Raw genomic sequence first — 27,313 nt, forward strand, 5'->3', positions numbered from 1 at the left:
GCAACAACATGGATAGAACTGGAAACTATTATGCTAAGTGAAATAAGCCAGTTGGTGAAAGACACATACCATATGATCTCACTTATAAGAGGAATCTAATGAACAAAATAAACTAATGAGCAAAACAGAACCAGAGGCAGAGAATCATGGAATAGACTGACAGTTATAAGAGGGGATGAGGGAGGTGGGAACTCTTTGAACGAAGGTGAAAGGGTTAATCAAAGGATATATATGAAGGATTCATTGACATGGACAATAGTGTGGGGATTGACTTATGGACGTGGGGAACGGTCTGGGCAGAGGGGAGATAAGGTGGAAAATTGGAACAAACTGTAATAGCATAAACAATAAAATATTAAAAATAAATTCAAAAAAGAAGAGAAAAAAAGTTTAAGCTAAGCCCTATGATAATGCTGTGATTTAATTAAATATCAAATGCCAAAATATTGGCAAATGTTAACTGTTGCATATTGTTTTGGTTAAATATCTTAATCAAAGTGAACCTTTTGTGAGATGTCTATTTTTAATGTTTTAAGTGAAACAATCACTCTTTTTACCTGATGAAACTTGGATAATTTAGATGATGAGGAAACAGCCACTCATTCACTTTCCTCTTGGCAGTGGCAATCAACACCAAGAGCATGCCTTACAATTGCCAGGGACACTTTAAGAACTATACCGATGCCTCTGCCTCACCTCCAGAGATTCCAAATGTGGAATGGGGACTTTGCATCAGTATTTTTTATTTCCCCAGGTGATTATAATATTTAATTATGACTGGGAATCACTGCCCTAAGAGGAAATAAATTATTTCTCCAGGACTGAAATTATAAATCCAAACATAAACTATCAAAAATAATTAAGGGTACAGGAGTTTATAAGTCATAAGGAAACTTTTACATTACAAAATTATTTCTTTAAATCACTACTGATTATTTGTGCATCAAAAATTGGAAAAAATAGCCAATTTAATTACCCAGTTAAAAAAGTCAACCAGAAATGAAGATGACTTCTCTGAAACATTGTCAATGACATTTGATCTACAAATTAAACACTTAATGTTCTCATATATTTATTAATTACCAAGATTATAATGAGCATTTAATATTAACAAATTATAAATAAAACTAAGGGAATAAATATTGGGAACATTATTATCCATCTGTCTGCCTATCTACCTACCTTCTTACCTACCTATCTGACATAAGAATATCTATCCATCTATCTGAGATAGGCTAGAAATTAATGAACAAAATGTTATGATATTGGATTAGGTATGAAAATAATACTATACTTCATTATCAGTAATCAACATATTATGTACATATTTAATATTATAGACAAATAACTTGATATCTTTAATTACTTTTGATTATATTTCAGTATAACTACACATACATATTTGTATATTCATTCATTCATTTATGTAGGCATTCTTCTCAAGGCCATCAAAATTAAATCATATTTCCATTAATCTTCAGAGAAACCCTTGGAGGTAGGTGTCATTACTATCCACAGTTTCCAAATGAGGAAAACTTTACAGTCACAAAAGTAGTAAGTCAGACAAATTTGAAGTTTAATTCATATTGGTGAATGTACGCCCACAAAAATTCAGTTCTCAATGGTAGATAGACAGATGTGTACAGCAGTTCATCTGCACACTGAGTATAAGCCCTCATCCTGTCTTAAAAAACTCTCTGCCAAAAGTCCTGTGAAAACTGAGCAAGAACCTAGATATTTTTTAACTTGTGACATAAGAGTGTCTTAGTTCTCAAAGATGATTTTAAAATATAGATTCCATGGGCTAACCCCAGACTTCTGAATTAGAATTCCTAGTAATGAGATCTAGAATTTTTCCTATCTATTTTTTAAAAGACCCCTCAAGTAATTCATATTCATTTCAAGTATGACACACTAAATTTCATTGCTCATTGTTGAGATTTGGTGCATTTGGGAGTTTGGGTCTTACTGGTGCTCCATGTTAAGGGCAGACAAAGAGGCTGCATGGGCAGAGCAGATGTGTTCTCAGTCACAGTTTTCATTTTCAGAGGACCTGAAGCTCAAGGCCTAAGTCACCATTTTATGTTCCACTTCCTAATGAATCACTTTGCATGTGCAAAAAAATTTTTTAACTTTTCTGGAAAATGATTCGTGTTATTGCTACCTAATAATATTACAACTTTATTTTACTTCCTCAGAGTCAATTCTAGAGTGTGTGTGCTTTAAATAAACTGTTTTAACTCAGGAATAGTCAAAACAAATATTGTGTACAATTTTTAAAAAGCAACTTTGCAAGTTCATGATATGATGGTATTGTATTACTACTAATCATATAAACACCCAATGCAAAGTACAATTAGTAGACCTAGTTTTAAATTTAATTCTAATAAGTAATATGATTAAACCCTGTTAGGGGAAAAGTTGAAGTATTAGTCCAATCACTAATCTAATCTTCATTGTTATAAAATTTAATGCCTGTCTACTTCCTTTGTACTAATGATGATGCTAAATAATGTATATATATTTTATTTACATGTTCAACAATATTATGGTCTGTTTGGTGAATGATGTTCTTCTGCCACTTGGTGGTGCTTGCCAGTTTCAGAATTTCTTTCTTGGTGGCACTATAACACTAAGTACAAAGTAAGCTGAACAAAATCACAGCATTCCTGTTGGAAATGCTTTGCTTCCAACTGTTTAATAATTTAAAGAACCTCTGTGGAAGCAACTGCATTTGTTAACCAGTCACAACTGGTAATTAACTCCTTTGGAGTTTTAAGTTACTTTGGGCAAAATGTCTTAGGAAGAGTACGTATTGCTAGAAAGTGTGCCAAAAATTTACTTAAGAGAGAATTCAATAACAGTTTTACTCTGCTAAGAGGTTCTGTAAAATTCTACTTATAGAGCCAAGCACTAATATTCTAGCAGGTCCTATTTCATTATCATAATTACTGCATAAACACTTTTAAAGACTTTGCCTTTAGTTTCAAGCATGACTTATTTTCTTAAGCCTGATTAGTTACCACACCAGCCTTGCTATGGAAAACGACATGCTCTCACTCAGACTGGAGAGTTGTTAAACCTTGATGTATATTAAGTGTATATTTATGTTGCTATCTCTGCTGAAAGGGGGCAGCATCAAAAGACATCTCTGATTCCTTCTTCCTCTTCTTCCCCCCGCCCCCGCCCCCCGGCCCCATGCAATGTCGGCTGGCAGCTCTATCTAATGGGCATTTCTTTTCCTTGAATTTAGCTGCGCTGTCTAGAAGCCGATTTTCTGATGCCTCTAACGTCTGGTCAAATTGATCTGTTTTAATGGAGTCTTCGTCGGTGAGGAGCGAGATGCCACCGACTAGAATGCTGGGATCTGCTGCTTAATTGTCAGGAGTGAGAGAGACTGAGATTCAGAATTCTTTGGAGGTGGGCGTGGGTGGGGTGGGGGCAATCCCCTGGCGGAGGCGGATAAGTAAGATGAAGGAATGGGTTTCACATGCGAAAAAAAAATGCCATTTCTTTGAGACACTGAGGTGCTGCATGATCACATCTCTCAAAGGAGAAGTTAAAATGCAAGGAAGTGGGAGGAGGTTAGAGATTAAAGTACTTAAAAGGACAGCTCGGGTACAGAGTACAGGTTTTGGGGGGGGGGTTTATTTTGTTTTTTTGTTTGTTTGTTTGTTTTTTTCCTGGTTTCCTTAGCCTGCAAAGGATGCTAGTCCCTGTTTTCAAAGTGTATTGGTGCCTCTTTTAAGTGATTGGTGATGGACGTAAATTGCCCGTGAGATGTTATCAAAACAATGCTCTTCTAAATTCAGGTGGCACAGGAGAGAGAGAAAGGTGAATTTAAAAAGAGAGGAAAAAAAGGGAGGAGTTGGGGCTTCAGGAAGGAAAGAGGGAACAAAGGGAGGGAGGGAGGAAGGAAGGGAGGAAAGAAAGAGAAGGGAAAGAGGAAGGGAAGGAGAGAGAGTGGAGTAGGGAGGGCGGTTGCGGGGACAGAAGAAAAAAAAAATCCTGAATCACTCACTGAAGGATCACACATTAAACACTGAACAATCACTTAGCAAAGAAAACTCATCCAAAACAATGTCACTGCAATAACTACCAGGGTAAAGAGAGAAAGATGTTCCTTTCCATCCGTGTCCCAGGAAGCTGCGGGTCCCGTTACGAAGGATTAAAATACCCTTAGTCTAAAGAGTGTGTCTAACTGCTTGACGAATGCAGCAGGCGGAAGGCGGGTCCCGCTACACCGTTTGCCCCTCGCCGGCAGGAGCGAAAGCAAGCAAAGCGCAGAGCGAAACATTCCTGGCAAGTTAGACCTTCTCTCCCGGCCCAGGTCACTGGCGACCCGGCAGAGACCAGCGTAAAGCTCCCAGGGCCACTACCCGCGCCGCCAGTCCAGCCGAGCAGTTCTTCTCAGGCGCCGCTTCCCGGAGAATGTGCCCGGCAACCCACCCGTTGCTGATGCAGAGGAGCCTTCCCTTCCTCTCTCTGACCACTTGTCCCGACCAAATCTGATCTTCTAAACATATTTGCCCGCACCTCCCAGGTAGCAACACAAATAGGCTGCCGGCCAGAGATGAGTGTGGCATGGGGAGAGGTCTCCAAATCTTCGGTTCCTCGCGCCGTGTAGGGGCTGCGGGGGCGCCAGGGAGGGCAGAAGAGAGAGGAAAGGAAGAGGAGAGAGCCTGGGAGGCAGGTCGAGCCAGCTCGGAGAGCAGCCTCAGGGTCTCAGGCTCCTGTGGGAACTGCTGCAGCTTCCAGGCCAGCCAACGCTGTCCTCATACCACCGCCTTTCGTCCTCCCCAGCTCCCTGCTACTCCCTAGAGAAATGTCCCCGGGCTCTCCGCAGCGTATCCCCAGCCTGTATCCGGTGACAGCCAGGCGGCGCGCTCCCGCACGCTGGAGCGCCGGGCGCCAGCAGGACGCCCTCTCCTCTGCGCCCGCTTTCCCCTCTCTGCCCTGCTCCTACTGCTTCTCCACCACCTCAGCCCTCACCAGCTCCAGCTACGAGAGATGCCACCCGGCCGCAACCCGGGGTCACGCACGGAAGTGGGGCGCTACAGTGGACACAGCTCTCGGTAGAGGGCAGAGAGTGAAAGGGCAGGTGGTATTCTTTACAGGTGTGAGATTCGTCCACCCAGAAGCTTGCGCTTTTCACTTGAGTCCTCCCCTTCTAGCCCCATTCGGGCCAGAGCCTGGCGAGCTAGCCCATCTGTGGCATCCGCCGTCGCCTCCTCCTTGCACCTCCTAGTCGACCCCTCCCTCTCGGGACCTGCATCCCGCTCCGCCAATCAGCGCGCGTTTGCCTCTTTCCACGTGATCCCGGGCGGGCTAAGGACCTGCTGCTTCCCAAACGCCAGAGGGATGCGGGCAGCAGAACGCGAGCGGCGGCTGCTTGGCTGCGGGGCGTTTTGACTTTTCCTCCACCCTGCCTCCTAGGGCTCCTCTCCTCTGTCCTTGGGCTCTGGTCTCCTGCTCCCTCGGCTTCCAGAGCCCCTTCCTTATGGCAGGAGCTTTCCGCGTCTCCGGCGTAGCTTCTCCGCGGACGACCCTCTCGCTGCCGGAGCTGAGCCGGGTCACTGGATGTTGCTGAAACTCTCGAGATCATGCGCGGGTTTGGCTGCTGCTTCGCCGTTAGGTGCCACTGCCACCGCCGCTGCTTCTGCTGCCGCCGTCCGCGGGATGCTCAGTAGCCCGCTGTCGGGCCCCCGCGATAGTGTGTTCTTCGGAAGCCGTTTGCTGCTGCAGAGTTGCGCGAACTAGTCATGGTGCTGTGGGAGTCCCCGCGGCAGTGCAGCAGCTGGACACTTTGCGAGGGCTTTTGCTGGCTGCTGCTGCTGCCCATCATGCTACTCATCGTAGCACGCCCTGTGAAGCTTGCGGCTTTCCCTACCTCCTTAAGTGACTGCCAAACACCTACCGGCTGGAACTGCTCTGGTAAGTCCAGAACCCCAGCCTCCGAACGCTTAACCCCGCAAAGAAAACACGAGTTTCCAGCACAGACCAGACTACCCTAGCGCGTCTTCCCAGCCCCTCAACTCCTACTGCCCCAAAGCGCGGAGACAACGGACCTCCACCCAGAGGGGAACAGAGAACTGTTCCAGGTCGCTAGGGAATGGGGGGCGGGGGGCCGCGGGAAAGGTCGGGGAGGGGGGCGGGAGACGCAGAAAGTGCAGGTGTAGGAATCTTTGCATCCTTGCACTTAAATTAGAACGACGAAGATTTTGAGAAATACTAAACAAGGTAATTTTGTGGACTCACTGAAGAGAGCATCATCCTTGGGGAAACACTAAAATAGAATCTTTAAACATCATTAAAGGAAAATAAAAAGTCTAGCTAGAATGAGCTAGAGATAACTTTATGAGAAAGAACGACCGAGAAAGCAATAAATCAAATGGTGACTGCAGGGGAAACACTGGTTCTTGGCAAAAGTGCACTAGTCTTGCGTTCAAGACCGGGTCATGCAGATTCTAAAGGAGCTTGTGTTTCAAGAGATTCAAAATCAATCTCTCTCTCTCCCTCTCTCCCTCTCTCTCTCTCTCCCTCTCTCCCTCTCTCTCTCTCTCCCCCTCTCTCTCTCTCTCTCTCTCTCTCTCCCTCTCTCTTTCCCCCTCTGTCTCTCTCTCTCTCCCCCCCCCGCACCCCCTTCTCTCTCCTTGGCTGCAAAAGACATTGTTTTGGCAGCCCACAGATGCCTCTCTCTTGCCTCCGCAAGCTCCTAGGTGGTGGAGGGAAGTTGAGGAAAGAATCATTCCTAGGTCTCCCAGGCCGGGGTGGGCATGACCAAGGGCAGCCAGGCTCAGGGGCAACCATGTGGAGAGAGGAACCCACCCCGTTGGGCGCTGACTCCTCCATTTCTGAACAGTCTTCCTTGGAGTGGATCAGGCGCTCTTCCTTCTCGCTTGGGTTCCTTCAGAGTCTGAATGCCAGAGCTTGGCAGGCTTTGCTTTGCTGAAGCCTCCTGATGAAATAGGGCCCGCGAATGGAAGTTGCTGCACTCTGAGCTGGCTCCGCATTTCAGTATGACAGCCCTTAGTATACCAGGAGGGATTGTGGTGTGATTTCCCTGGCATTTTAAACTCCATTAACACGCCTTGGTATTGTTCCCTAGGTATGGTCTGTTCTAGTTTTAGCAAGAGTGTATGTGATTTTTCATCTTCTGTAAATACGATGCTTCTGTAGTTATATCTGACTGTAAATAAAGGGGCTTTCAAAGGATGTATGTCAGAAGTGTATGTAACTTTGGAGAAAACGTAATGACCAACTGTAACTTATAGGATGAAAGGATATGTAGTCCTGGGTTGTTAGTGTGATATTATGCACCATTGTAGTTTGTTCTTTTTAAATACCAGATAAGTTTTGCAACCCTGTTAGATTTGGGTCAATAGATTGCCTTTGTTCTGTTTTTAACAATTTCTAAATGTGGCATTTTTATAAAACTCAACATGTTTTCTTTAACTTACTTGTGGTTCACATGTGCATTATGTTATTTCAGAAAGATAAATTTCCACTTAGCAGGTGCCTAATCACTTTTTAAGTACTTTATCAAAAGAATATTAAACAACCTGCAAAATCAATTATTTGAAATGTTGATAGCTTTGTAGCCCACATGACTGGTTTGCTTCATCCCTACCTGTAGTATTGTTTTAGGAAATAACTAACTTAAATGTGAAATTGAAGTTGGCAATGAAGAAATTCATTATTAGCCAGATATCTTAAAGAGATCTGCAGAAACTAAAGAGAATAAACTGGGTTTCCAGGCTGATCGTCAAGAACCTAGCACCCCACACCCCCATCCCTGTTAAGTTAGAGGTGATCAATCTTCATTTGAGCCAGACAGACCATCACAGAAAACACTGTGCCTGTTTATCTTTATTATTGGGGCTTTGTTTCCTCTTTGTCTGGAGAAATTCCAAATAAGAAGCTGTTTCAAGCCATAAAGCAAAAGAAAGATTAAAAATAAAGAAATGGTAAAATGGCATTCAGGGACCATCACCAGTTTTGTAAATAAAATGTGGAGTGTGGGGGTCATAAACTATAGTCCACTTAATGAAAAAAAAAATAAGGAAGCTAGGAAGCAAGTGTTAAACATTAATTCAGCACTGCCAGTATTAACCCAAGCTAAAGTAAAATAGCACTATCAAAAAAAGGATATTAGAAGAGAATTGATTAGAAAGGAACTGTGGGGAAAAAAACACAATATTGATTACTTAACATGATTTTTTTAGGTTATCAGTAGAATGGCCTTGCAATACAGCTGTGATTGTAAGACTTAAAATTTGGAGTAATTCTTTAAAGTTTCAGGATATCACTATCTTTCTTAAAGTCTATGACATTTTTAAATGACTGGGTTGTTTTCTTTAAATTTGAGGTTATGATGACAGAGAAAATGATCTCTTCCTCTGTGACACCAACACCTGTAAATTTGATGGGGAATGTTTAAGAATTGGAGACACTGTGACTTGCGTCTGTCAGTTCAAGGTAAGAAGTCTGATATTTGCATCTTCTAATTCATTAATGAAACTACAAAGCAAGGATCTCCGTTTACAACCCATCACTTGGCAATTTATAGCTGTGCAAGCTAAAAGGGAAGCTGGCACCAAGCAAAGTACTTGTGAGAGAGCCAACTGATATCAAGAAGGCATAGTTTTTTGGGAGAAGTACATATGCCACAGTTATAAATGCCATAGAGGTAGAAAGGTTCAGGTTGTTCCTTCAGTATGTCAAAGGAAAATTATGTCTTTGTGTCTCTTTTAGCATGCACTTTATAAGCCAACTACTAAGGACAATAGTCAATAACCAGTGGATAAGAAGTGTGGATTTGTACTTTTGTTCTTTTTAACTGGGACTATCATTTTTTGATCACATTGCTCCCTTTTAATTGTCTTGGGTTTTAGTATCATAGCAATCTGGTTAAGTTTTTAAATGAACTCCTTAATGTGACTTCAAAACTACTGTGCTACTTTTAGAAATCACGGAATTTGTTAATATGTGTCAACGCTTCATAGGTGCCATATTCAGTTATAACTGAATCTTCCAGAAATCCAAAAGAGCACAAATAGCCACAAGTGATTGCATAAACTTGAGAAAGATGTACTTTGGCTCATGTTAAAAAATAAATAAAAATAAAAATAGAGAGAGGTTGTAGCAATGTTATCATCAAAACTATATAACTAGTAACTATTAAAAATAAAACTTAATGTCATTATTATAGTCATCTTCTAAAGAATGCTTTCTACCACGCTTTCTACCATGTTATTGCTTTCTATCATTTCTCTCAAAATGTTTATATAATCGTATATATCATCCAATATCATAGATATCATAGTAATGCCTTATATTCACCTTTGTTACTGAATTACTTTAAACATACATGAATTCTAACATAAAATTCTGTGCATAAATGAACTATATATGTAGGATTAGGGAAAACTTTTCCAAGATTGTAAGCAAAATCAAAAAAATTTAAAATGATATAGAACAAATAAAATGTTAAAATCAAATTCAGATTTAAATATTTGTTATAGTGTATAATATTTAGATTATTGATGAAATTTAAATATTTTAGATCAAATATTTCTATGAGAGAGGTAAGAAAATTTACAATTAAATGTACTTTGACTGGCTTATAGATAAGCTAAAAGCTTCTTGGACAGTATTTTTTTATTTCTAAAAGAAACAATAAAACTAATGCTTGTAAAGCATACTACCTCCTGGTGGGTAAGTACTGCTATGACCATACTGTACTGTTTTAGAGTGTTCTATAGTGTTACAAACATATGCTTGCATATTTAATATGCATGTGACACCAACCTGTAAAGCCTCCAGCTATATTGACAATATAATTAGAGTCTTTCAATGAACTGAACAAGAGAGGTAGGACATGAGAACTCTCCAATTCATACTTTCCCCAACTGTTAACTAAAGGAAAAATATAGTTGGGTGATTCATTAATTAACGGCCCACAAGATTCTGTGGGTTTCTTCTGCTTTCAATGTGTGATTCCTATGAATGTATCTTATTTTCATAACCAAGGGTAGACATAAGAAGTGAATTCATAAACAATGTAAAATCGATCAAAAAGAATGTTCCTCAAATGGGGAGCCATAATACTAATAAGATTTCGCAAAGAAAATAAAAGGAGTTCACAAACTTGTAAGTGGATGCATATTACTAAAAGGAAATGTATAATTTTCTTATTAAAGAAATGGTGTTCAGTTTTCAGGTTCCACAAAGGATTCTGGTAAAACTTTTATCAGCAAACTTTTATCAACAAATATATTTGTTTTTTCATGCATTGGTCAACCAGTTAAATTTGCCATCAAGTTAAATAATTGTTGAGTGGAGTAGTTTCAAGGGGGCAATGACGGCAAGTTTGAATCAGAAACTAAAATGTAAATTTTCTCTTCCTAATGCCTCTAACATTTTAAGTTTGTTACTAGATTACTGCTGCTATTAGTTTGTGCTTTACAATTGTTGTCAGTGTATCAAGAGAAAAATAAACATTTCCCTAGTGGAAGATTTAGACTCTGCACAAACCAGGAATCTAGAGTGGCTGAATTAAGTTGATGATCAAAGGAAATGTACAAGTTGTACCAAGAATAATAGATAAACTCTTTTTGGTCAAGAGTTCCTTGAGTCAGTGCTTTCCAATACTTTTCAATTAATTTTTTTTTAATTCCTGGTATCTGAAGAAAAGAGAGATGTCCTGAAAACCTTTTTTCTTGTGTGCTATTCTGAAAAACATAAGGTCATAATTCTTTCATTCAAATAAGATACACACTATGATCTTTAGGCTGAGAGAGAAATTTTAAAGAGAAATGGGCATATATGTTTATAACCTATAATGTTTTCCAATTTGGATTATCATTGAAACACTAAAGTGAACATATAGTTGCCTTCACCTCTTTATGATAATTTAAAATAAATGTATTCTACCCTTCAAACGTATTACAGTAGTCCCTCATATCCTCATGGGAATGAAACTAGTGATAATACTGAACCATATGTTACTATGCCTTTTCCTACATATACATACCTATGATAATTTACTTTATAAATTAGGCACAATAAGAGATTAACAACAATATATACAAATTATGTTAATGTGTTCTCTTTCACACACAAAATATCTTTTTGTGCTGTATTTACCTTTTCACTTAAAGGAAGCACTTTATCGTTTTTCTCTTTGCCATCTCTAAATTGCTAGCATTACTACTCTTACACTTTAGGGTCATTATTAAGGAAAATAAGAGTGATTTGAACACAAGCACTGTGATACCTCGACAGTTGATGTGATAATCAAGACAGCAACTGAGTGACTCATGGGCAGGGAGCATGTACAGCAGGGAGCCGCTGGACAAAGGGATGATCCGCTCCCGGTGGCATAGAGCAGGTTGCCATGAGATTTTTGTCATGCTATTTAGAAAGGCACATATTTAAAAGTAATGAATTGTTTATTTTGGGAATTTTCAATATAATATTTTTGAACTGGTGTTAACTGCAGGTAACTGAAACCATGGTTAAGGAGGGATTGCTGGATCTCATTTACTTCTCACAACTGAATGAAATAATCATTTTCTCTTTTTAAAGATGAGGAAGTTAAGACCCGTAAATACAAATAACTTAACCACTGAGTGGTGATTCTAAAGCAAGATCTGAGGTCCTTTGACACCAAATCTATATTTTTCCAGGACATTATATATGCAAATGAAAACATCAGTAATGACTACAAAAGTACAAATTTATTGTGGAGAACTTTAAATATCAAAAGTAGTTCAACTAATTCTTAGGTGATGATGTGAGTTTCAGAAATGGGTTTCAACTTCATGAATCTTGCATCTTTATCTGTATACCAAACAATATGCTGGTCAATCTGGTAAATCATTCGTTGGTATGAAAATTTAGAGACAGTGGATGGATGATAGATGAACAGATGGATGGATGGATGGATGTAGAGATGGATGGATGGGCAGATAGATGAAAGGAGAAGAGAGGGAAGGAAGGAAGGCAGGCAGGCAAGCATGTACTTATTCATATATTGCACTGATCAAATAATGATCAATTATTTTATAATTTAAAAATATGATGAAGCCTTATATATTTTGAGTATTACTTAATTCAAATATTAAATATTTTAATTTAATAAGCCATGCTTTCGATATGCAGTTTTCCTACTTCCTAGGACTTCACCTAACAAATTTTCCAGAATTAGTGACACAAACAGTGAACATTACTTTGCTCATGAATCTGTAATTGGACGTGGCTTAATGGTATCAGCTCATCTCTGCTCGCTGTGGCATTAGCCGAGGTGAGGCAGGGAACCAAAGGTTTGGTTCTGTACTGATCTCAGGGTTCTCTTATGCCTGACTGTCGGCTGGGAACCTTGGTCCTTTTCCATGTGGATCTAACTGTGTGGGCTAGTTTGGGCTTCCTCACAGCACAGTGGCTGGGTTTCAGGCAAGCGTCCAGAGAGACAGAAAGAGCCAGGTAGAAGCTGTATCCTTTAATTATCTAGTTTATAGTCTTGGAAGTTACAGAGTCCCTTTCACCCTAGTCACAGGACTGCCAGCTCTTTTAAAACCATAAAAATTTTTCCATATGAGGAAATGTAGTCACAGAGAAGTAAAAGATACCTATGGAATAATCAAAGGATTGGGACGTACGCAGGTTTTTTATCTTGTTCTCTTTTGAACAAGAAACAAACCGTATTCTAAGTCATTATTCCTAAACCTTTGACAACTAGGAATATAGCAGAATTCACTTAACATCCGTGGAGAACTTTCTACATGCCAGGCTCTGTGGAAGGTGTGGACAATATATAAAATATAAGTTGTGCACAGTTTCTTGATGCTGAAATCTCAGCTAAATAAAATTCTTACTAACCAAACAAGTATAAATCATATGAAAAACTTCTCACATAAATTTTTTGTTAATTTGTAGCAAAATGAATTCCATTTATTCTAGAGTGTCAATTCATTGCATCTGCCAGTATGCCATGTAGCTGTTTTCTTAAGCAATGTGGACATTTTGGAACAAAATCATTCTGAAAAACACATATTTGTAAAATAAATTTAAGATTTTAAAACATCTTACAAAAAAATAGAATCACTTTTTCCCTGAGAGGAAGTTTGTACAACACATACATTTATGGGCCTAACCATCTGGGCCTGAGTCTTGTTTTTTCTCTTACCAGCCAACTATGTAGCCTTTAGCAAGTCACTTAACATCTTAGTATGTTTCTTTATCTGAAACTGAGTAGTATCATGATTTCCAGCAAAAACTATTTCAAACAACTTGACATATTTTAATGTACTATTTAGCCTATTTTTATGCTAGGGTTATCCAGTTTTCCTTTATTTTTCTAATTTTAGACATGCATATTTTAGTGTCAATTTTAGATGATAGTGACTCTCCTAGTTACAATGCCTATCATGAAAGGCAAATCATTTTTATTTTTTTAATAAATGAATATTGCAAAGTGTTTTTAAGAACACCACTCTGTCAAACCTCCTAAATGCTTCAGTTAACCATTTCAAATGGGGAGACTGAGCTATAAGCTTGTTAAATATTTAATTGTTGAGTAATATACACAACGTCCTATGATAAGGCCGTGAGAGAAGTGGGAGAACCTAGGAGTAGACTTCCACCCCTGAGCCGTAGTGGTTTAGAGTGTGCTTCCTCTGTGTTATTCATATTCACGAGTGCCAGTCATGGTACTAAAGGGTAAAAACCATCTTGTGGACAATCTACAGTTGAGCTCTTTTCAGCTCCACGCAAACCTCCCTTTTGGCTTGTGCATGGAACTTAGTAGCTCTGTTTTTAGCATTGCTCACATTTGGCTAGCTGCATCCCTCAGAAGTGGCATATGAGCACTTCATCAGTTTCTTTCATATTTTAAGATGCATATCTGCATTGTGTACTAGCACTCTTGACAGAGATAATACCTCCCACACCTCACTCCCAGTCCACTCACTACATCTGAGTAATCTGCAGAAGTAGATGAGAATGATAGATAGGGAAATTCTAGGAACCAGAGAGAAGAAAATGTGGACACAAATAATCAGCACACAAAGTATTATGACTAAAGTTGGAGACAGAGATTAAAAGGTAACCAGTGACAAGAATGTTAGGAACCCAGCATAAGGAAGCTAACTAGTCCAAGCATCTGCACTGACTATGATTCTCTTCTGTCTACTGAAAGAGTTAACAAATCTATCATCTATAATAAATATGTTACCAGCTGTTTATTTCTTTATGGTCTCTCCTACATGTGCTCAGATACCATTGTAGTGTTAATGAGTTCTCGTATACCTTCCGTATATTCTCCTGTCTCTGGTCCTGAACACATCATTTTTGTCAAACACCCTATCCATCCACCTGGCCATAGTTCTGACAGGAACACCAGCCCCATTTATGCAGTGTTGTCTCCTTAGTACTGCTTATGGAAAATTCAGCTCTTCACTGACATTTTGCTACTGCCTTTTTTCTTCAGTAATGATGAAGATGTTCAATCCTGTGGTTGATCAATTTTCAGATGTAAGCACATATATTTGGAAAACATATGGAAAGCTGCCCCTACACATGTTATCACCTGATCAGAAGCGAATTAGTTATTGAGTAAAAAATCCTCATTAGCAAAAAGTTCTAATCAAAACTGTTTAAAAATGTAATCATGTAGACAGACTGACTATGGGAGCCAGTAGAGTAACTGCAGAAAGGAATTGTTGTATGGAAGGCTTCCAGAATGTCTAGATTAGAAATGGTTGAAGTAAAGAAGATTTATAAAAATATGCCATATTTTAAATATGTAAATTATCTTAATAATATTTAATTTCTGAATGAATATGATTTAATATTTAAATCACCATGCTAGCAATTATGGTGAACATAATATTAGTGTCACAGAGTTTGGATTTACTATTGGGAGAAAAGTATATCATGGCTAGTGAAACCCTATATTTAAGTTTTTCATTAATTGATACAAAGTAAGGCTCATAAAATGACTTTCATTTCAGAGAACATTGGCTTATACCATTTTAAATTGTTAGGATGATTAAGCTTATATTACATAAAGGCAAAGAACAAGATGGTTGATTGGGAAGGAGAAAAGTACAGATATTGTAAGGAAATAGAGTAAAATAGAAATCTCAGGATAAATGCTTGAGTTTAATTTGACTTATGATAGAATTTTAGGTTTATTATCATATGTATTAAAACTTTTTAAGCCATCTCACTAGATCATTGGTTTAATACAAAGTGTTATGCATTTATGATACATTAAATATCCAAGCATTTTAATAAGAAGTAGAAGACAGCAAAGTGTTTTCACATACATGTGTATGTATGATTTGCTTTACTCAGTTTCTGGCATAGGTGAGTATTTATAAATAATCATCTTTGTCATTGTTTTTGTTATAGTTAAACAGTGAAGAACATGTGTAGTAGTAATCATGAGACAATCACATCCTTGGCATAATTAGCAGGTATAGGACGCAATCCAGTATCTCATGCCTTAAACTGTGATTGTATTATGATGACTATACCCTTTTAGTTTTCTATTTTCCATTGTAAAATGTGTACATTTTTGCAATGACTGTTCTTTAAAATGAACTTTTCTCTTTATGAAATATATTGGTAGTCATACTTTTTAATAGTCAGTGAAGTTTCTATGTAGTTCAGTAGTTGCTGAATTTTTTTCCCTGTATTCCATAATCTGTTTCTCTCTACACTGTATCTACATGATTATCCCATGATCTAATGATGTAAGGAAAATTAAATAGTGATCCAAATATTTAGAAATATATAAAGATTAAAATTCAACAGAGAAAAAAAACATGCTAAAGAGTAACTGAGCCCTGGCTGGTGTGGCTCAGTGGATTGAGCCCTGGCCTGCGAACCAAAGGGTCACCAGTTTGATTCTCAATCAGGGCACATGCCTGGGTTGTGGGCCAGGTCCCCAGTGAGGGACATGCAAGAGGCAACCACACATTGATGTTTCTCTCCCACTCTTTCTCCCTCCCTTCCCCTCTGTCTAAAAATAAATAAATATTTTTTTTAAAAAAAAGAGTAACTGAAATCTCTGGCATTTCAGGTATATACTTTTGCTCTCCAAACACAGATAGGCATTGCCTATTTTTGAATAGCTTTAATATTGTAACATGTTTTATTTTTCCAAAAACAGTATTAAATAATATTGATATATTTGTTGCTATCTCTTTTTAATATCGTTTCTCTGGTCACTTTGTTGGAATTGCCAGATCAATTTAGAAGCTTTTTTTTTTTCCCTATCTGAATCAAATGACTAGTTGGCTGACTTGACATTGCTTTTGTGTTTCTTCGAATGATTCTCTTGCAAGGTCAAAGACTTATTGGATACAATGAGGATCACTGAAAAGGAAGACAAGTGCTTTCTGTTGTAAATGATTATTTTTGTTCAAGAAGTCAGAGGACTGCAGACTCTGGTACTAACCACAGGCTTATATCTGTTTCTCAGTGCAACAATGACTACGTGCCTGTGTGTGGCTCCAATGGGGAGAGCTACCAGAATGAGTGTTACCTGCGGCAGGCCGCCTGCAAACAGCAGAGTGAGATACTTGTGGTGTCTGAAGGATCATGTGCCACAGGTATGTACATGATCTTCCCTAAAACCTTCTGAATGAATTCTGAATCCAAAAATTATGTCTCTCGCTTTTTCTGTTATCTAGAGATAAATAATTCACACTGTATATTGGATAGACAAACATCTTATTCCTTTCTACAAAGTATGCATTATTCTTATTCTATGTCTTTTTGCATGTCAAATCCCTTCTGCAAGAAAGAGAAAACCTACCATAAAGATATTGGTAAATTTTAATACATATATTATTTAATGAAGTGAAGGCAGTTGAATAATATAATTAGAAATCTAGATTGGGCACCCAGGTGTCAAATGCATAGGAACTCGTCTATGCATGAATATATTTACTTGCTTTTTTTGTTTATTTTGAACAATAGCACTGCCTGCTGGAGGGTAGCTTTGCTGATGTGGGTTTGGAAGCCACGATGTGACTAACCATAGCAGCTCTACAAAATGGTTTTCTTTCCATTTAGTAGATTATTTTGAAGACTGTATTGGTGGTGGACATTACTTCTAGGGACACCTGTCATTTCTGACACAGTCAGCCTTGGATCCCACAAAGCTTTTTAGTTAATAGTGCACAAAAAATGGTACACAGAAAGTGAGGAGGAAGAGTGATTTTATGTGCTCTCTACCTTTTCAGGTTTTCCTTTTGTATACAGTTGTTGTCGAAGCTGTACAGCATTATAAGCAAGAAAGAAAAAGAGGAACAGAGTCTAACTTGATGAAGTAATGCTTTAAAATGAAGCTGAGTTTTCAAGTTAGCCTTGAGACATTGAAATCACATATATTAAAGAAACTTTAGTGTCCCATATTAGTTATCCTTAATGGCAAATATGCATCCTTTTGGAAAGTCATAGTTCCTAAAGGGTTGGATGATATAAGCATTTTTAGGAAAAAATGATAATGATATTAAATATATCAAAAATAGAAATATAGAATAGTGCTTGGAAAAGTTTATTTTATTGAAAATTATTGAAAATTACCTCTTAGATAACAGGTATTTCTATTCTTTTTTTTAAATTTTATTTTAATTTATTTTTTCAAATACATTTGTCTCTGCCTATTCTATTCTAAGGAATTAGGTTAAAAGTTATGCATCTACTGACTAGGGCAAGGTGGTAAATGAGCAATGAGAAAGTCTCATTCTCTAAGAGATTATCTTAAGCCTATTGATTAGTAGTAATTGATAATATTCTAAGTGTACTGGAAACTACCAAAGTTTTTAAGAATTAGGGGAAGAGAAAAGCATCACCACTCATGGACAGTGATGCAGGCTTTCTGGTTTCAGTTTTAGTTTTTAAGTAGTTTCTTCTCCTACGTGATTATTTGCCTCACATTGCAAATGTCCTTCTGGAAGGGTGATCAGAAGGCAAGTTGGACTGGTGCTCCACTTACTTCTTATTTGCCAGAGCAGGCAGATTATTGCTGTTGACTTGTGAATGAGAAGTAATGAATGAAAGTAATAGCAACACGTGAGAGTTCTGGACCATATTCCTCTGTAGGAAAGGAGGAGGACCAGCGTGCTACTCTTAGTAAGGACAGGGGAACTAGAAAGAAGGGCAAAGAGAACACAAATTTTGAAAAAACAAAGTACCAAACCTAATTAACAAAAAGTATAAAATGAGACTTTAGGACAAATTGAATAGAAAAAAAGAAGAAGAAACCTCTGACTCCCAGAAATGAGGAATGATGTACGCAAATACCAGAGACGACTAAGGAAAGGGTTTGCTTGTTCAGGATCATATAGGGTATCTGTCTCTGAGAGTAGCCAAATGAGAATCAGAAGACAGTCCTCATAAGAAGCAGTCATGAAGTTATGATTATGTCCAACAGCATTTGGTAGCAAAGTCTCTCTTGTTTTCTCTTGCTCTCGAAGTTCTTGTCTGCATTCTTCTGATTAATTCAAATCTTTCCATTCTAGCCCCGAATGTGTTGGTTATACTATAAAAATAAATACCTAACCAAGTAGAAAATTCAATCACAATTGAGTAATCCATCCCTAGCTCATTCACAGACTTAGATTTCTTCAAGATTTAATTAGTAAGCCAGTTTTGCTGCGTGCATCTTCCATTGACTTGTAAATTGAAAAGATTTTTGATCTAAATAATGACAGAGGTACCAAAGTAACTTTGATTAACTCGGTGTGACTATAAGTAAATTGGAGTTCTAACTTTTGATCTAAAAGAGATTGTTAGTTTTTTCTTTGTACATTTGCCATTTATTTTTAAATGTTGTTTGACACTGAGTAAGGTGGCAGGGTGTGATCTCTGGGAATAAAAGGCTTTAGGTATTATTTCATACTTATTATACACGGGTGGCCAAAAATAGGTTTATGGTTGTGAGTACGCAAAACACAGAGTCAGTCAAGCTATTATATTAATCATGTGACCACCTGTAAGCCTACTTTGACCACACCGTATTTCATTGAACTTAAACATCATTTTTTTTTGTACAGAAAGTGGTTTTCTACTGGGATATCTGGTCAATAGCCTCACTGTCAATTTTACTTGATTGTCTTATAAGAAATGGATTGACTAGGAACCCAAATTCGAGTCCAACCACATGACTTCTTTCCTTGTGTGGTTCTGTCTCTCTAATAAGGTTTTAGTAAGCTGCTTATCTCTTGTTTGTCAAGACTCATCTCATAGTAGACAAATCATTAAAGCTTTCCATCACTATCTGATAATGATGTCATGAACCTAACGGACCATTTTTAAAAATTTATTCCTCCTTTCTTTTCTAAATAATCAATATGTGTCAAATCAAATGCAAATTGTCTTACGAACCATAATGCATGAATTTTTGGAAACATACATGGGAAATACAAATTGAAATTCTACTGTCATTTTCTTGATTTTCCCCAGCAGTGTACATTTATTAGAAAACCTATAGATGAACAGGCAAGACGTTTATTCAGATTGTTAATTATTATGTTCCAGACACAGTGATAAAGATTTTTGAAGTGCTATTGTGCCCTAAAGGGTATGGCTCAATGGATTGAGTACTGGCTTGCAAACCAAAGGGTCGCTGGTTCAATTCCCAGTGTAGGGCACAGGCCTGGGTTGCAGGCCAGGTCCCCAGCAGGGGGCATGTGAGATGCAACCACACATGATATTTCTCTCCCTTTCTCCCTCCCTTCCCCTCTCTAAAAATAAGTTAATAAAAAATCTTTTAAAAAATGCTATTGTGTAGTAATCCTCAAAATAACCCAAACGGAATGCACATTATTGTTTCCATTCAATAGACTGAATAAGCTAAGTAGGAAGATTGAATGACATTTCTTATGTCATCCAATGAGTAATGTCCGAATGATTACAGCTTGGAATCCTTAAGTTTTTATGCATTTCCTCTTTTATGCATGTAAGTATAAGAAGCTGAACAAGCATGGACCTTGCTGTAAAGTTTACCATCTTGGTGACAAAAGAGTAAGAAACTACACACTTTTGACTAAAGCACAAGTAGAATGTATTAATGCTGTAATAGTATAACCCGTTATTATAACTTGATTATTGTGATATTGAATTAACTTTCAAATTAAATAAAATAAGTTAAAATTTTAGTTGTGAAGGTATATTAAAGGAGACTTGATACATATTGACCGTTTAAGCACTGTCCTGTCCAAAAGTGATAGGACCATGACTTATGATTATCAGGTTAGTTGACAAGACTGTTCTGCTACGGAAATGAATGCGTCAACCTTTTTTTATCAATAAATTGTCAGATCATATGATTAAACTCTTTTTTTCTATACTTATTAGAAAAGGCTTTGTTTTTTTTTTAATTATAAATTGTTTTACCAACTAGTTTGTCTTTAAGGAAAGGGTATTGTGGCCCAGAGACATGAGTCTTAGTCACATTAGCAGTTAGTTAAAGACTTGGCATTCTGATTTTATACAGTGTTAGACCCTGTGAATTTAGTTAATATCAGTTTCCACCAAGGCTGACAATTGAAACTCCTGCTCTTTCATGGCAGTGCTAAAGCCTACCATAACGAGGGGGTCACTGAGAAGGCATCTATTCTTCCCTATGTGTCAGCCTTCTGTGGATTTTCTGTACTATGCCTCTTTCTAGGCAGTGGTTCTTAATACAGTCTCATGCTGGCAAACAGGTAGAAGTAATGTTTTATTTTTAGTTGAACTAAAACATCAAACGCAAATTTTTAGAAGTAGCATTTGATATAGTTCTTAAACTCTGGTTGAGATTTCAGTGTTAATTGGGGGCATATCAGAGAGTACTAGTAATAATCTTATTTCCCAGAATTAACATTAAAAATATGTAACCAAATGTACTTTGAACGGAAAGAAGTAGGGAGGTAAAAAGAAGATGATGTCTACACTTAACAGGTGGAAGCAGATGGAAACTCAGTGGTGTTGATTCCAATTAGAAAATTGGGTGTTTCTGGGAACTGAGTTCTCAGAAATAGACAACTCTGATCAGTTGTAATTATGTAGGAGAGAGAAGTGAGAAGAAATGGGGAAAGAAAACCACAGAAGGGATTTTTTTTTAATTGCAAGCATCATTTACAGTATATTCAATTTTAAGAGAAAGTTAATTTCACTCTCCTACTGATTTCAAAAACAAAAGATGCTCTTGCTATTAGATAGACTCATCCACAATTGTGGTATTTGGAAACATATTAACAATTATATAAAAAGATATTTATTGGTAAACTATTTTTTCATTGTATATATGTGATTTACCAGAATATAAACCTTAATTATGACTTTATTTGTTTCCTTGGATTGTTTAATGTCTAAATCTCACTGATTATTTTAGGCATCTCATTTTCAATTATTTTTGTTAATGGCACTAAATTTGTCCTGACTAAAATAAACATATGGAAGACTTTACATAGTGAAGTTTAGGAATTACTTTAAAGCTAGATAATCTTTTCTTTCATAAAGTTTAAGTATGAAAGCAATATAAAATTTATAAGTTATGCTGTAGAATGGAGAAAATTATACTTGAACAACAATAAAAGAAACAAAATGAAATTAATATGAATACACATTTTCAGATTAAATATTAAGTTTTCTCAATTATACTAGTATCTTATTGAAGAAAGTAAACATGAACTAAAAAGAGCCATAAATATTTTTGAAGATGTTTTTCAAGCAAAAACAAAGTTCTGTTTTGTTTTGTTTTGTTTTCTCTCCTAGATGCAGGATCCGGATCTGGAGATGGAGGTAGGAGGTGCCTTTTTATATATTTAAGGACTTACATATGGATAGTTTTTGTAGATACTTACTTATATATTCACCTCTATAGATATGTGAGAGGAATTCACAAGTTGCATTTAGGAATTCACCTTTATGCACATGTTTTTAAAACAGTTGTTTTGAAAGTTGTAATGAATATTTACCCTAGTGGCATGAACTACTTTTTAAATTAGAAGCTGAATAGTTTTATTTTAACCAAAATATTTTTTAAAACAAAAAATATTATTCTCCTGGTTAAGTAAATGCATATATCATGCAAATTATTTGATATATTTATGAATTGATATACTTAAGAATTCTGTATCTAATCTTCACTGTTTATTTGTTTGTGTCTGAATTATACTTGGGGTAGATATTCATGTCAAACTTTCTAATAGAAGATTTTGAACATATTTGATAGGGCAAAAGAACTCATGAGAAAATCATTTAAATAGTTTTTTTTAAATAATATTACTATCAATTACCAAGTATTAATATTAACACATTTATAACTACCTTGTAAACAGGGTCTTAATTATTAAATTAATAATTTGAAGGAGATTGAGCTCATAAAATGAAAGTGAAAAAAACTGAACAAAACTGAACCCAATGGCCCAGTGTGGGTCAGTTAATTGGGCATTTTTCAGCAAACCAAAAGGTTACCAATTGGATTCCTGGTGAGGGCACATGCCTGGTTGCAGGTTCAGTCCCCAGTTGGGGTGTATGCAGAAGGCAGCCAGTTGACGTTTCTCTCCCTCTCTTCTTTCCGCTCTCTAAAATAAAAAAAATTTTTTTAGAATTTAGACCAATGAAAATAAGATGGTATCTTTACTTCTTAGATTAAATTAGTCTATTTATTTTTTACTAAAATTAGAGATGCATGTGTTTTCTTTATTTCATTGTGTGTTTAATAAGTGTGTAAGAGCCAGAATTTTTTAAAATTTGATGTACTTAATGACAAGATTTTATTGATTGATTGAATCTTCATTATAAATTTTCCAAATGATTTTTTTTTTAACTGAAGTTGGACAAAGTTTCACCTTTATGCATATGTTTTTAAAACAGTTGTTTTGAAAGTTGTAATGAATATTTACCCTAGTGGCATGAACTACTTTTTAAATTAGAGGCTGAATAGTTTTATTTTAACCAAATAATTTTTTAAAAATATCTTTGTGTTACTTTGCTCTGAAGTACTGATTTAATTTCTTTATTTTTTTATTTTATTTTATTTTTTTATTTTACAAGATGCCAAAAAAGCTTAATAACTTGATAATAACTGCAACCTAAAAACTGAAGCTAGAATGACGCGCACAATTTCACTTCACATATCCACTGGGTTATACATAAAATATATTTAACTCACTACCTCGGCTATACAGAAGATGTTCTTGCCTCTGTATTCTGTTGGAGTTCCTGTTTCCAAGGTATCAGAGGAGTCAGAATCAGCTTCCTTTGAATTACCCAGAAGTGGTTGAATCACTTGGGATTGGTTAATCCAACAATCCTACCTAGTGATTTTTCTAAATGACCTCTGTAGGATGTATTTTCAATAGTGTATATTTAATTAATAATTAGGGCATCTTTGCAAGCATTTTTGTGGTTAATGATTATATTTTTCATTTATTTTAACAAAAGTTAAAATTCCCAACCAGAGTACATTGATCTGAAAAATAAAGAGAACAAATTTATTTGCAAGGCACTTATACGTGTGGCTATCATAAATTATATCATTAAACCTCCAAATCTAAGGTCACTTTAAAGTACATCAATTTTTACTTTTTTAGATTTTACTTTATTTTTTAGATAAATGAGTATTACATTAGCAATGTAGATTAGGTCTGATGATTTAAAAAATAGTTTAACTTATTTGCTCAAGAGAATAACTGTCATTTACTGCATTTGAGGGAATATTTTTACTGCAATATAAAAGGAATATAAAGGTTTCATAAAATGTATATTAACTTGTTAGTATACATTTTATAGGAGGTTTTCAAATCTAACTGTTGATCTATTTATTCAGATGAAATGATTTGAAAGGTTAACTTTATTTAGATAAAACATGTTTACTATGTCTCCAACATGATCTACAAATGTGCGTTCATTCATATAAGTGATTTGTAGAGTGAGAAGAAATAAATACTGCATAAAAATCGTAGCTTTTCCCGGTGATTTTATCCTCTGTGAGTCCTTAAGAAAATTAATCAATACAAAGAATAATTTTGTATTATTATTTTTGAATCTAAGACATGCTGTTTATGGAATTCAGTTTTCAAACAAAAATGTTTAGTTAGAAAAACAACTATCTACAAATAACTTTTCTGAATGGACTGAAAGTTGAAAAAATTCAGAATAAACTATAATTAACTATATGCATTCTATAGAAAGGTAACATGTGATAATGTGTGGTCCAAATTTCAGAAAGTAGTTGAAAGAAAGGGGTTGGTGTTTCAAGCACTTATATACATGGAGATTTAATGTAAATACAAAAAAAAGTGTGCGTGTAGGAGGGATAATAACATCTTACCCACCTACAGACATCCTTAAGTAACAAATACTGCAGGAGGAAAAAGTGTGAAAGGAGCCTCCTCAAAATCTATGTGTGGGTGGGTGGTAAAAGGATAATTTTTAACCCCTGCTTTTCTCTCATAGTTTTCAGTCATAAAGACAAGTCTAGGAATATTTTTCATTATTCTCTTTTAAAATTATTTCTCAGTTGATTAGACTTTTGACAGATTAGATTTCTAAAAACAAAAAATCAGTCCAATAAAATGAAAATGACATTTTGATTATTAAAATAATGATAAATGTATTATCTTGCTATAGGTCTGGAGGAATGAATCTACAATTGAAATTTAGTAACATCAAATGGGAAGTTTTATGATAATATCTAAAATAAAATGTCTAAGATACATGGCATAGATAAATGGGTATGTTTTTATTTTGTGTGTTTTAATTAAGGTAAAATGAAGCACTAAGCTTATTTATACAACTTACATAATTATGAAATTTTAAGATAATTCTTTAATAGATTAGTGTCAGATATGTACATTAATAGACATATCTGGCATTAAATTAAATTTATGTCCATTATTTGTAAAAAGAAAACCTGGTTTTTATTTTAATCATCCAGGTAATTGTTGTTATGATAACTTTGGTGTAGAAAACCAGTTATAATATGTTTTTATTTTATTTGTTTTATTATGATATGCTTTGTGTTATTTTTATTTATTTAGTATTACTCAGATCTTTATAATCAAGATATTTACTTCACATACATCTTGGATACAGCAAGAAATGTTTACATTTTAACAAATTATAGAGCTTAGGCTGCCATTCTTGATTATGTGGTTTGCTAAAAACAGCATTTTACAAAGTTTGAGAACTTGAAAATCATTTTTAAAAACTCCTTATGTTTCTAATGTGGATTTGATGATATTTAGGAATTGAGTCAAATTGAACTTGTCTAATATAACCTGCATACTGTGGCAAGATTTCTGGTATTGTTAAAGATGAATATGATACAGTTCTTCACACTCAAAGAATTACATGTAAATTCTCCTCTTAGCACACAATGGTTCTAATTCTAATTATCAAAAGAAAAGCAATTCTCTGTGGAATTAAAATGTTAAATGTATTATAAATAGCAAAGAACTAAATATTCATTTCATAAAACATATAAGGCTAAGTAATTTCTTTTGTTCCATGCTACCATATTTACTTCCTTTCCTGACCTCACTTCATACGTTCTTCACCTTTTTGTCATGGTCAAGTTCTGGCAAACATAATATACCTCAGCATGTATTTTCTCCACTGAGTTCACATTACAGCCAAAGTCTGACAGGCATCAATTGTTAGCCGCTTCAGCTGAAATACTGATTCAGTAAAGCAATTCTACCACCTATGCAAGGTCTGAGATTCTTCCAGGGTAGTCTATGGGGAGGCAGGCAGAAACTAGCCCTGCTTTTCTCTTCCACACCTTTGGGCTGCTGTTCTGCCTGCGGATGGGTTTGTAACCATCTAAGCCTCAACTGAAATCTTATCCGCTTTCCGTAGGTTGGAATCCATTTTGCTTTCTCTTTACCTCAAAGTAAAACAATATTAAAACAGCAATGAAATAGAAGTATAATAAATGGGAAACGTAACGGATAATGAAATTGTAAAACTACAAAACCAAAACTGAAGGAGAGAAACAAAGTGAGAATAATGGAACATAAAAAAGGAGAAAGGGACCTCTGTTATCAACATGGTTGTGCTTTGTTTTTTCATGTGGCCACCATCTTAAAAATAAAAATCACTTTTCTTCCAGTAGACAGTGATAGTAGCCTGAATTTCTGGAGAAGACTGCTTGGAAATATGAAATGGATGCTACCAACTTTGGTCTGAATCATCCATATGGGTTTCAAAACCACGTCTAGGAAAAGAAATGCAATCATGTGCTGACAGACATGGCTTTGGACTTCCAATCAGGAGATTTGTATTCAAGATTTTAATTGGCTTGAAGGATGCATGTTTGATTTTTACTCTCAATCACACTTGGAGTTCATTTATATTATCAGTAAAAGAGAGTAGTATCTACTTATAGTAAAGATGATTATAAGAAACTAATGTAAAGAACTTTGAACTCCAAAAAATTAAAAATGAAATTAAAAGAATTTGTATTACCTTTGCTCTTTAGTCCCAGTTACTCTGATTGTATAATTTCTCTGAAGAGCTTAATTACAACTTTGAATCTTTTAATTAATGATTTTTACCATTTATGGTTTAAAGTATCGATGCTGAGATAATAATAAGAAATCTATGAATCCAATTACAGTTTTCAGTATTTAACGGAGACAGCTAGCTCTGCACCTTGTAAAGAAGCGAAATCTCAGTGTTGATATTGGAGGAACTGTGCTTATATAAGTAGATAAGAAATAAGAAATGATGTTAAAATTTTTAAAACAGCAAATAATTATTTTTAAAACTGCAAAGGTAGGCATACTGCTTCCATAGAAAACCAAAAGAGAAGATACAGGAAGGATTCACACTATGAGGGATTCAGTATACTTACAAGGAAGAATCTCCATTAGGGCTTTGATCATTGCAAACTTTTGCTAAGGGCATTTGAGATTATTAGAGAGAGATTCTTTTAAAATAGGGGGAAGATTTTATTACAGTTCTGCTTGATAAGAGAGCATGAATTAGATAAGTCTGAAAGGATGCTTACACTCATGTATAATTATTTTTAAAACATTCTATGGTTTATAAAAAGCACTATTATAACATTCATTTATTTAATCACAGTAATAGCCTCTGGATGTGTGGATGATGATCAGAAAGAATGAACATCTTACCCACAGTCCCAACAACAGTATATAGAGTAACTAAGCCAGTCTTTGAACTTCAAGGAGGAAGGAAACTATCGTCTGCAAGACTACCCTACCTCTTGTAGTAGCTTTCTTGCAATAACTACACTGAACCCTATATTCTGTGGTTTATATAAACGATAAACCCTATC

The 27,313-nt window shown here is 36.0% G+C and overlaps 1 protein-coding gene across 1 annotated transcript in view; it reads left to right on the plus strand.

The window, feature by feature from the left end:
- The first annotated feature begins 5,408 nt into the window (after positions 1 to 5,408).
- TMEFF2 (transmembrane protein with EGF like and two follistatin like domains 2) overlaps positions 5,409 to 27,313 on the plus strand; it is a 224,317-nt gene continuing 202,412 nt past the window's right edge. Inside the window, exons 1-4 of the mRNA XM_054566708.1 lie at positions 5,409 to 5,934; positions 8,369 to 8,478; positions 16,493 to 16,622; positions 21,778 to 21,804. Of these exons, the coding sequence (XP_054422683.1) occupies positions 5,763 to 5,934; positions 8,369 to 8,478; positions 16,493 to 16,622; positions 21,778 to 21,804 (439 nt within the window). The 5' untranslated portion in view covers positions 5,409 to 5,762. The remainder of the gene's footprint in view (positions 5,935 to 8,368; positions 8,479 to 16,492; positions 16,623 to 21,777; positions 21,805 to 27,313) is intronic.

The sequence above is a fragment of the Pteronotus mesoamericanus genome, unplaced genomic scaffold (assembly GCF_021234165.1).
Source record: "Pteronotus mesoamericanus isolate MK-2021 breed Mesoamerican mustached bat unplaced genomic scaffold, CSHL_Meso_final contig_179, whole genome shotgun sequence".
NCBI classification, from domain to species: domain Eukaryota; kingdom Metazoa; phylum Chordata; class Mammalia; order Chiroptera; family Mormoopidae; genus Pteronotus; species Pteronotus mesoamericanus.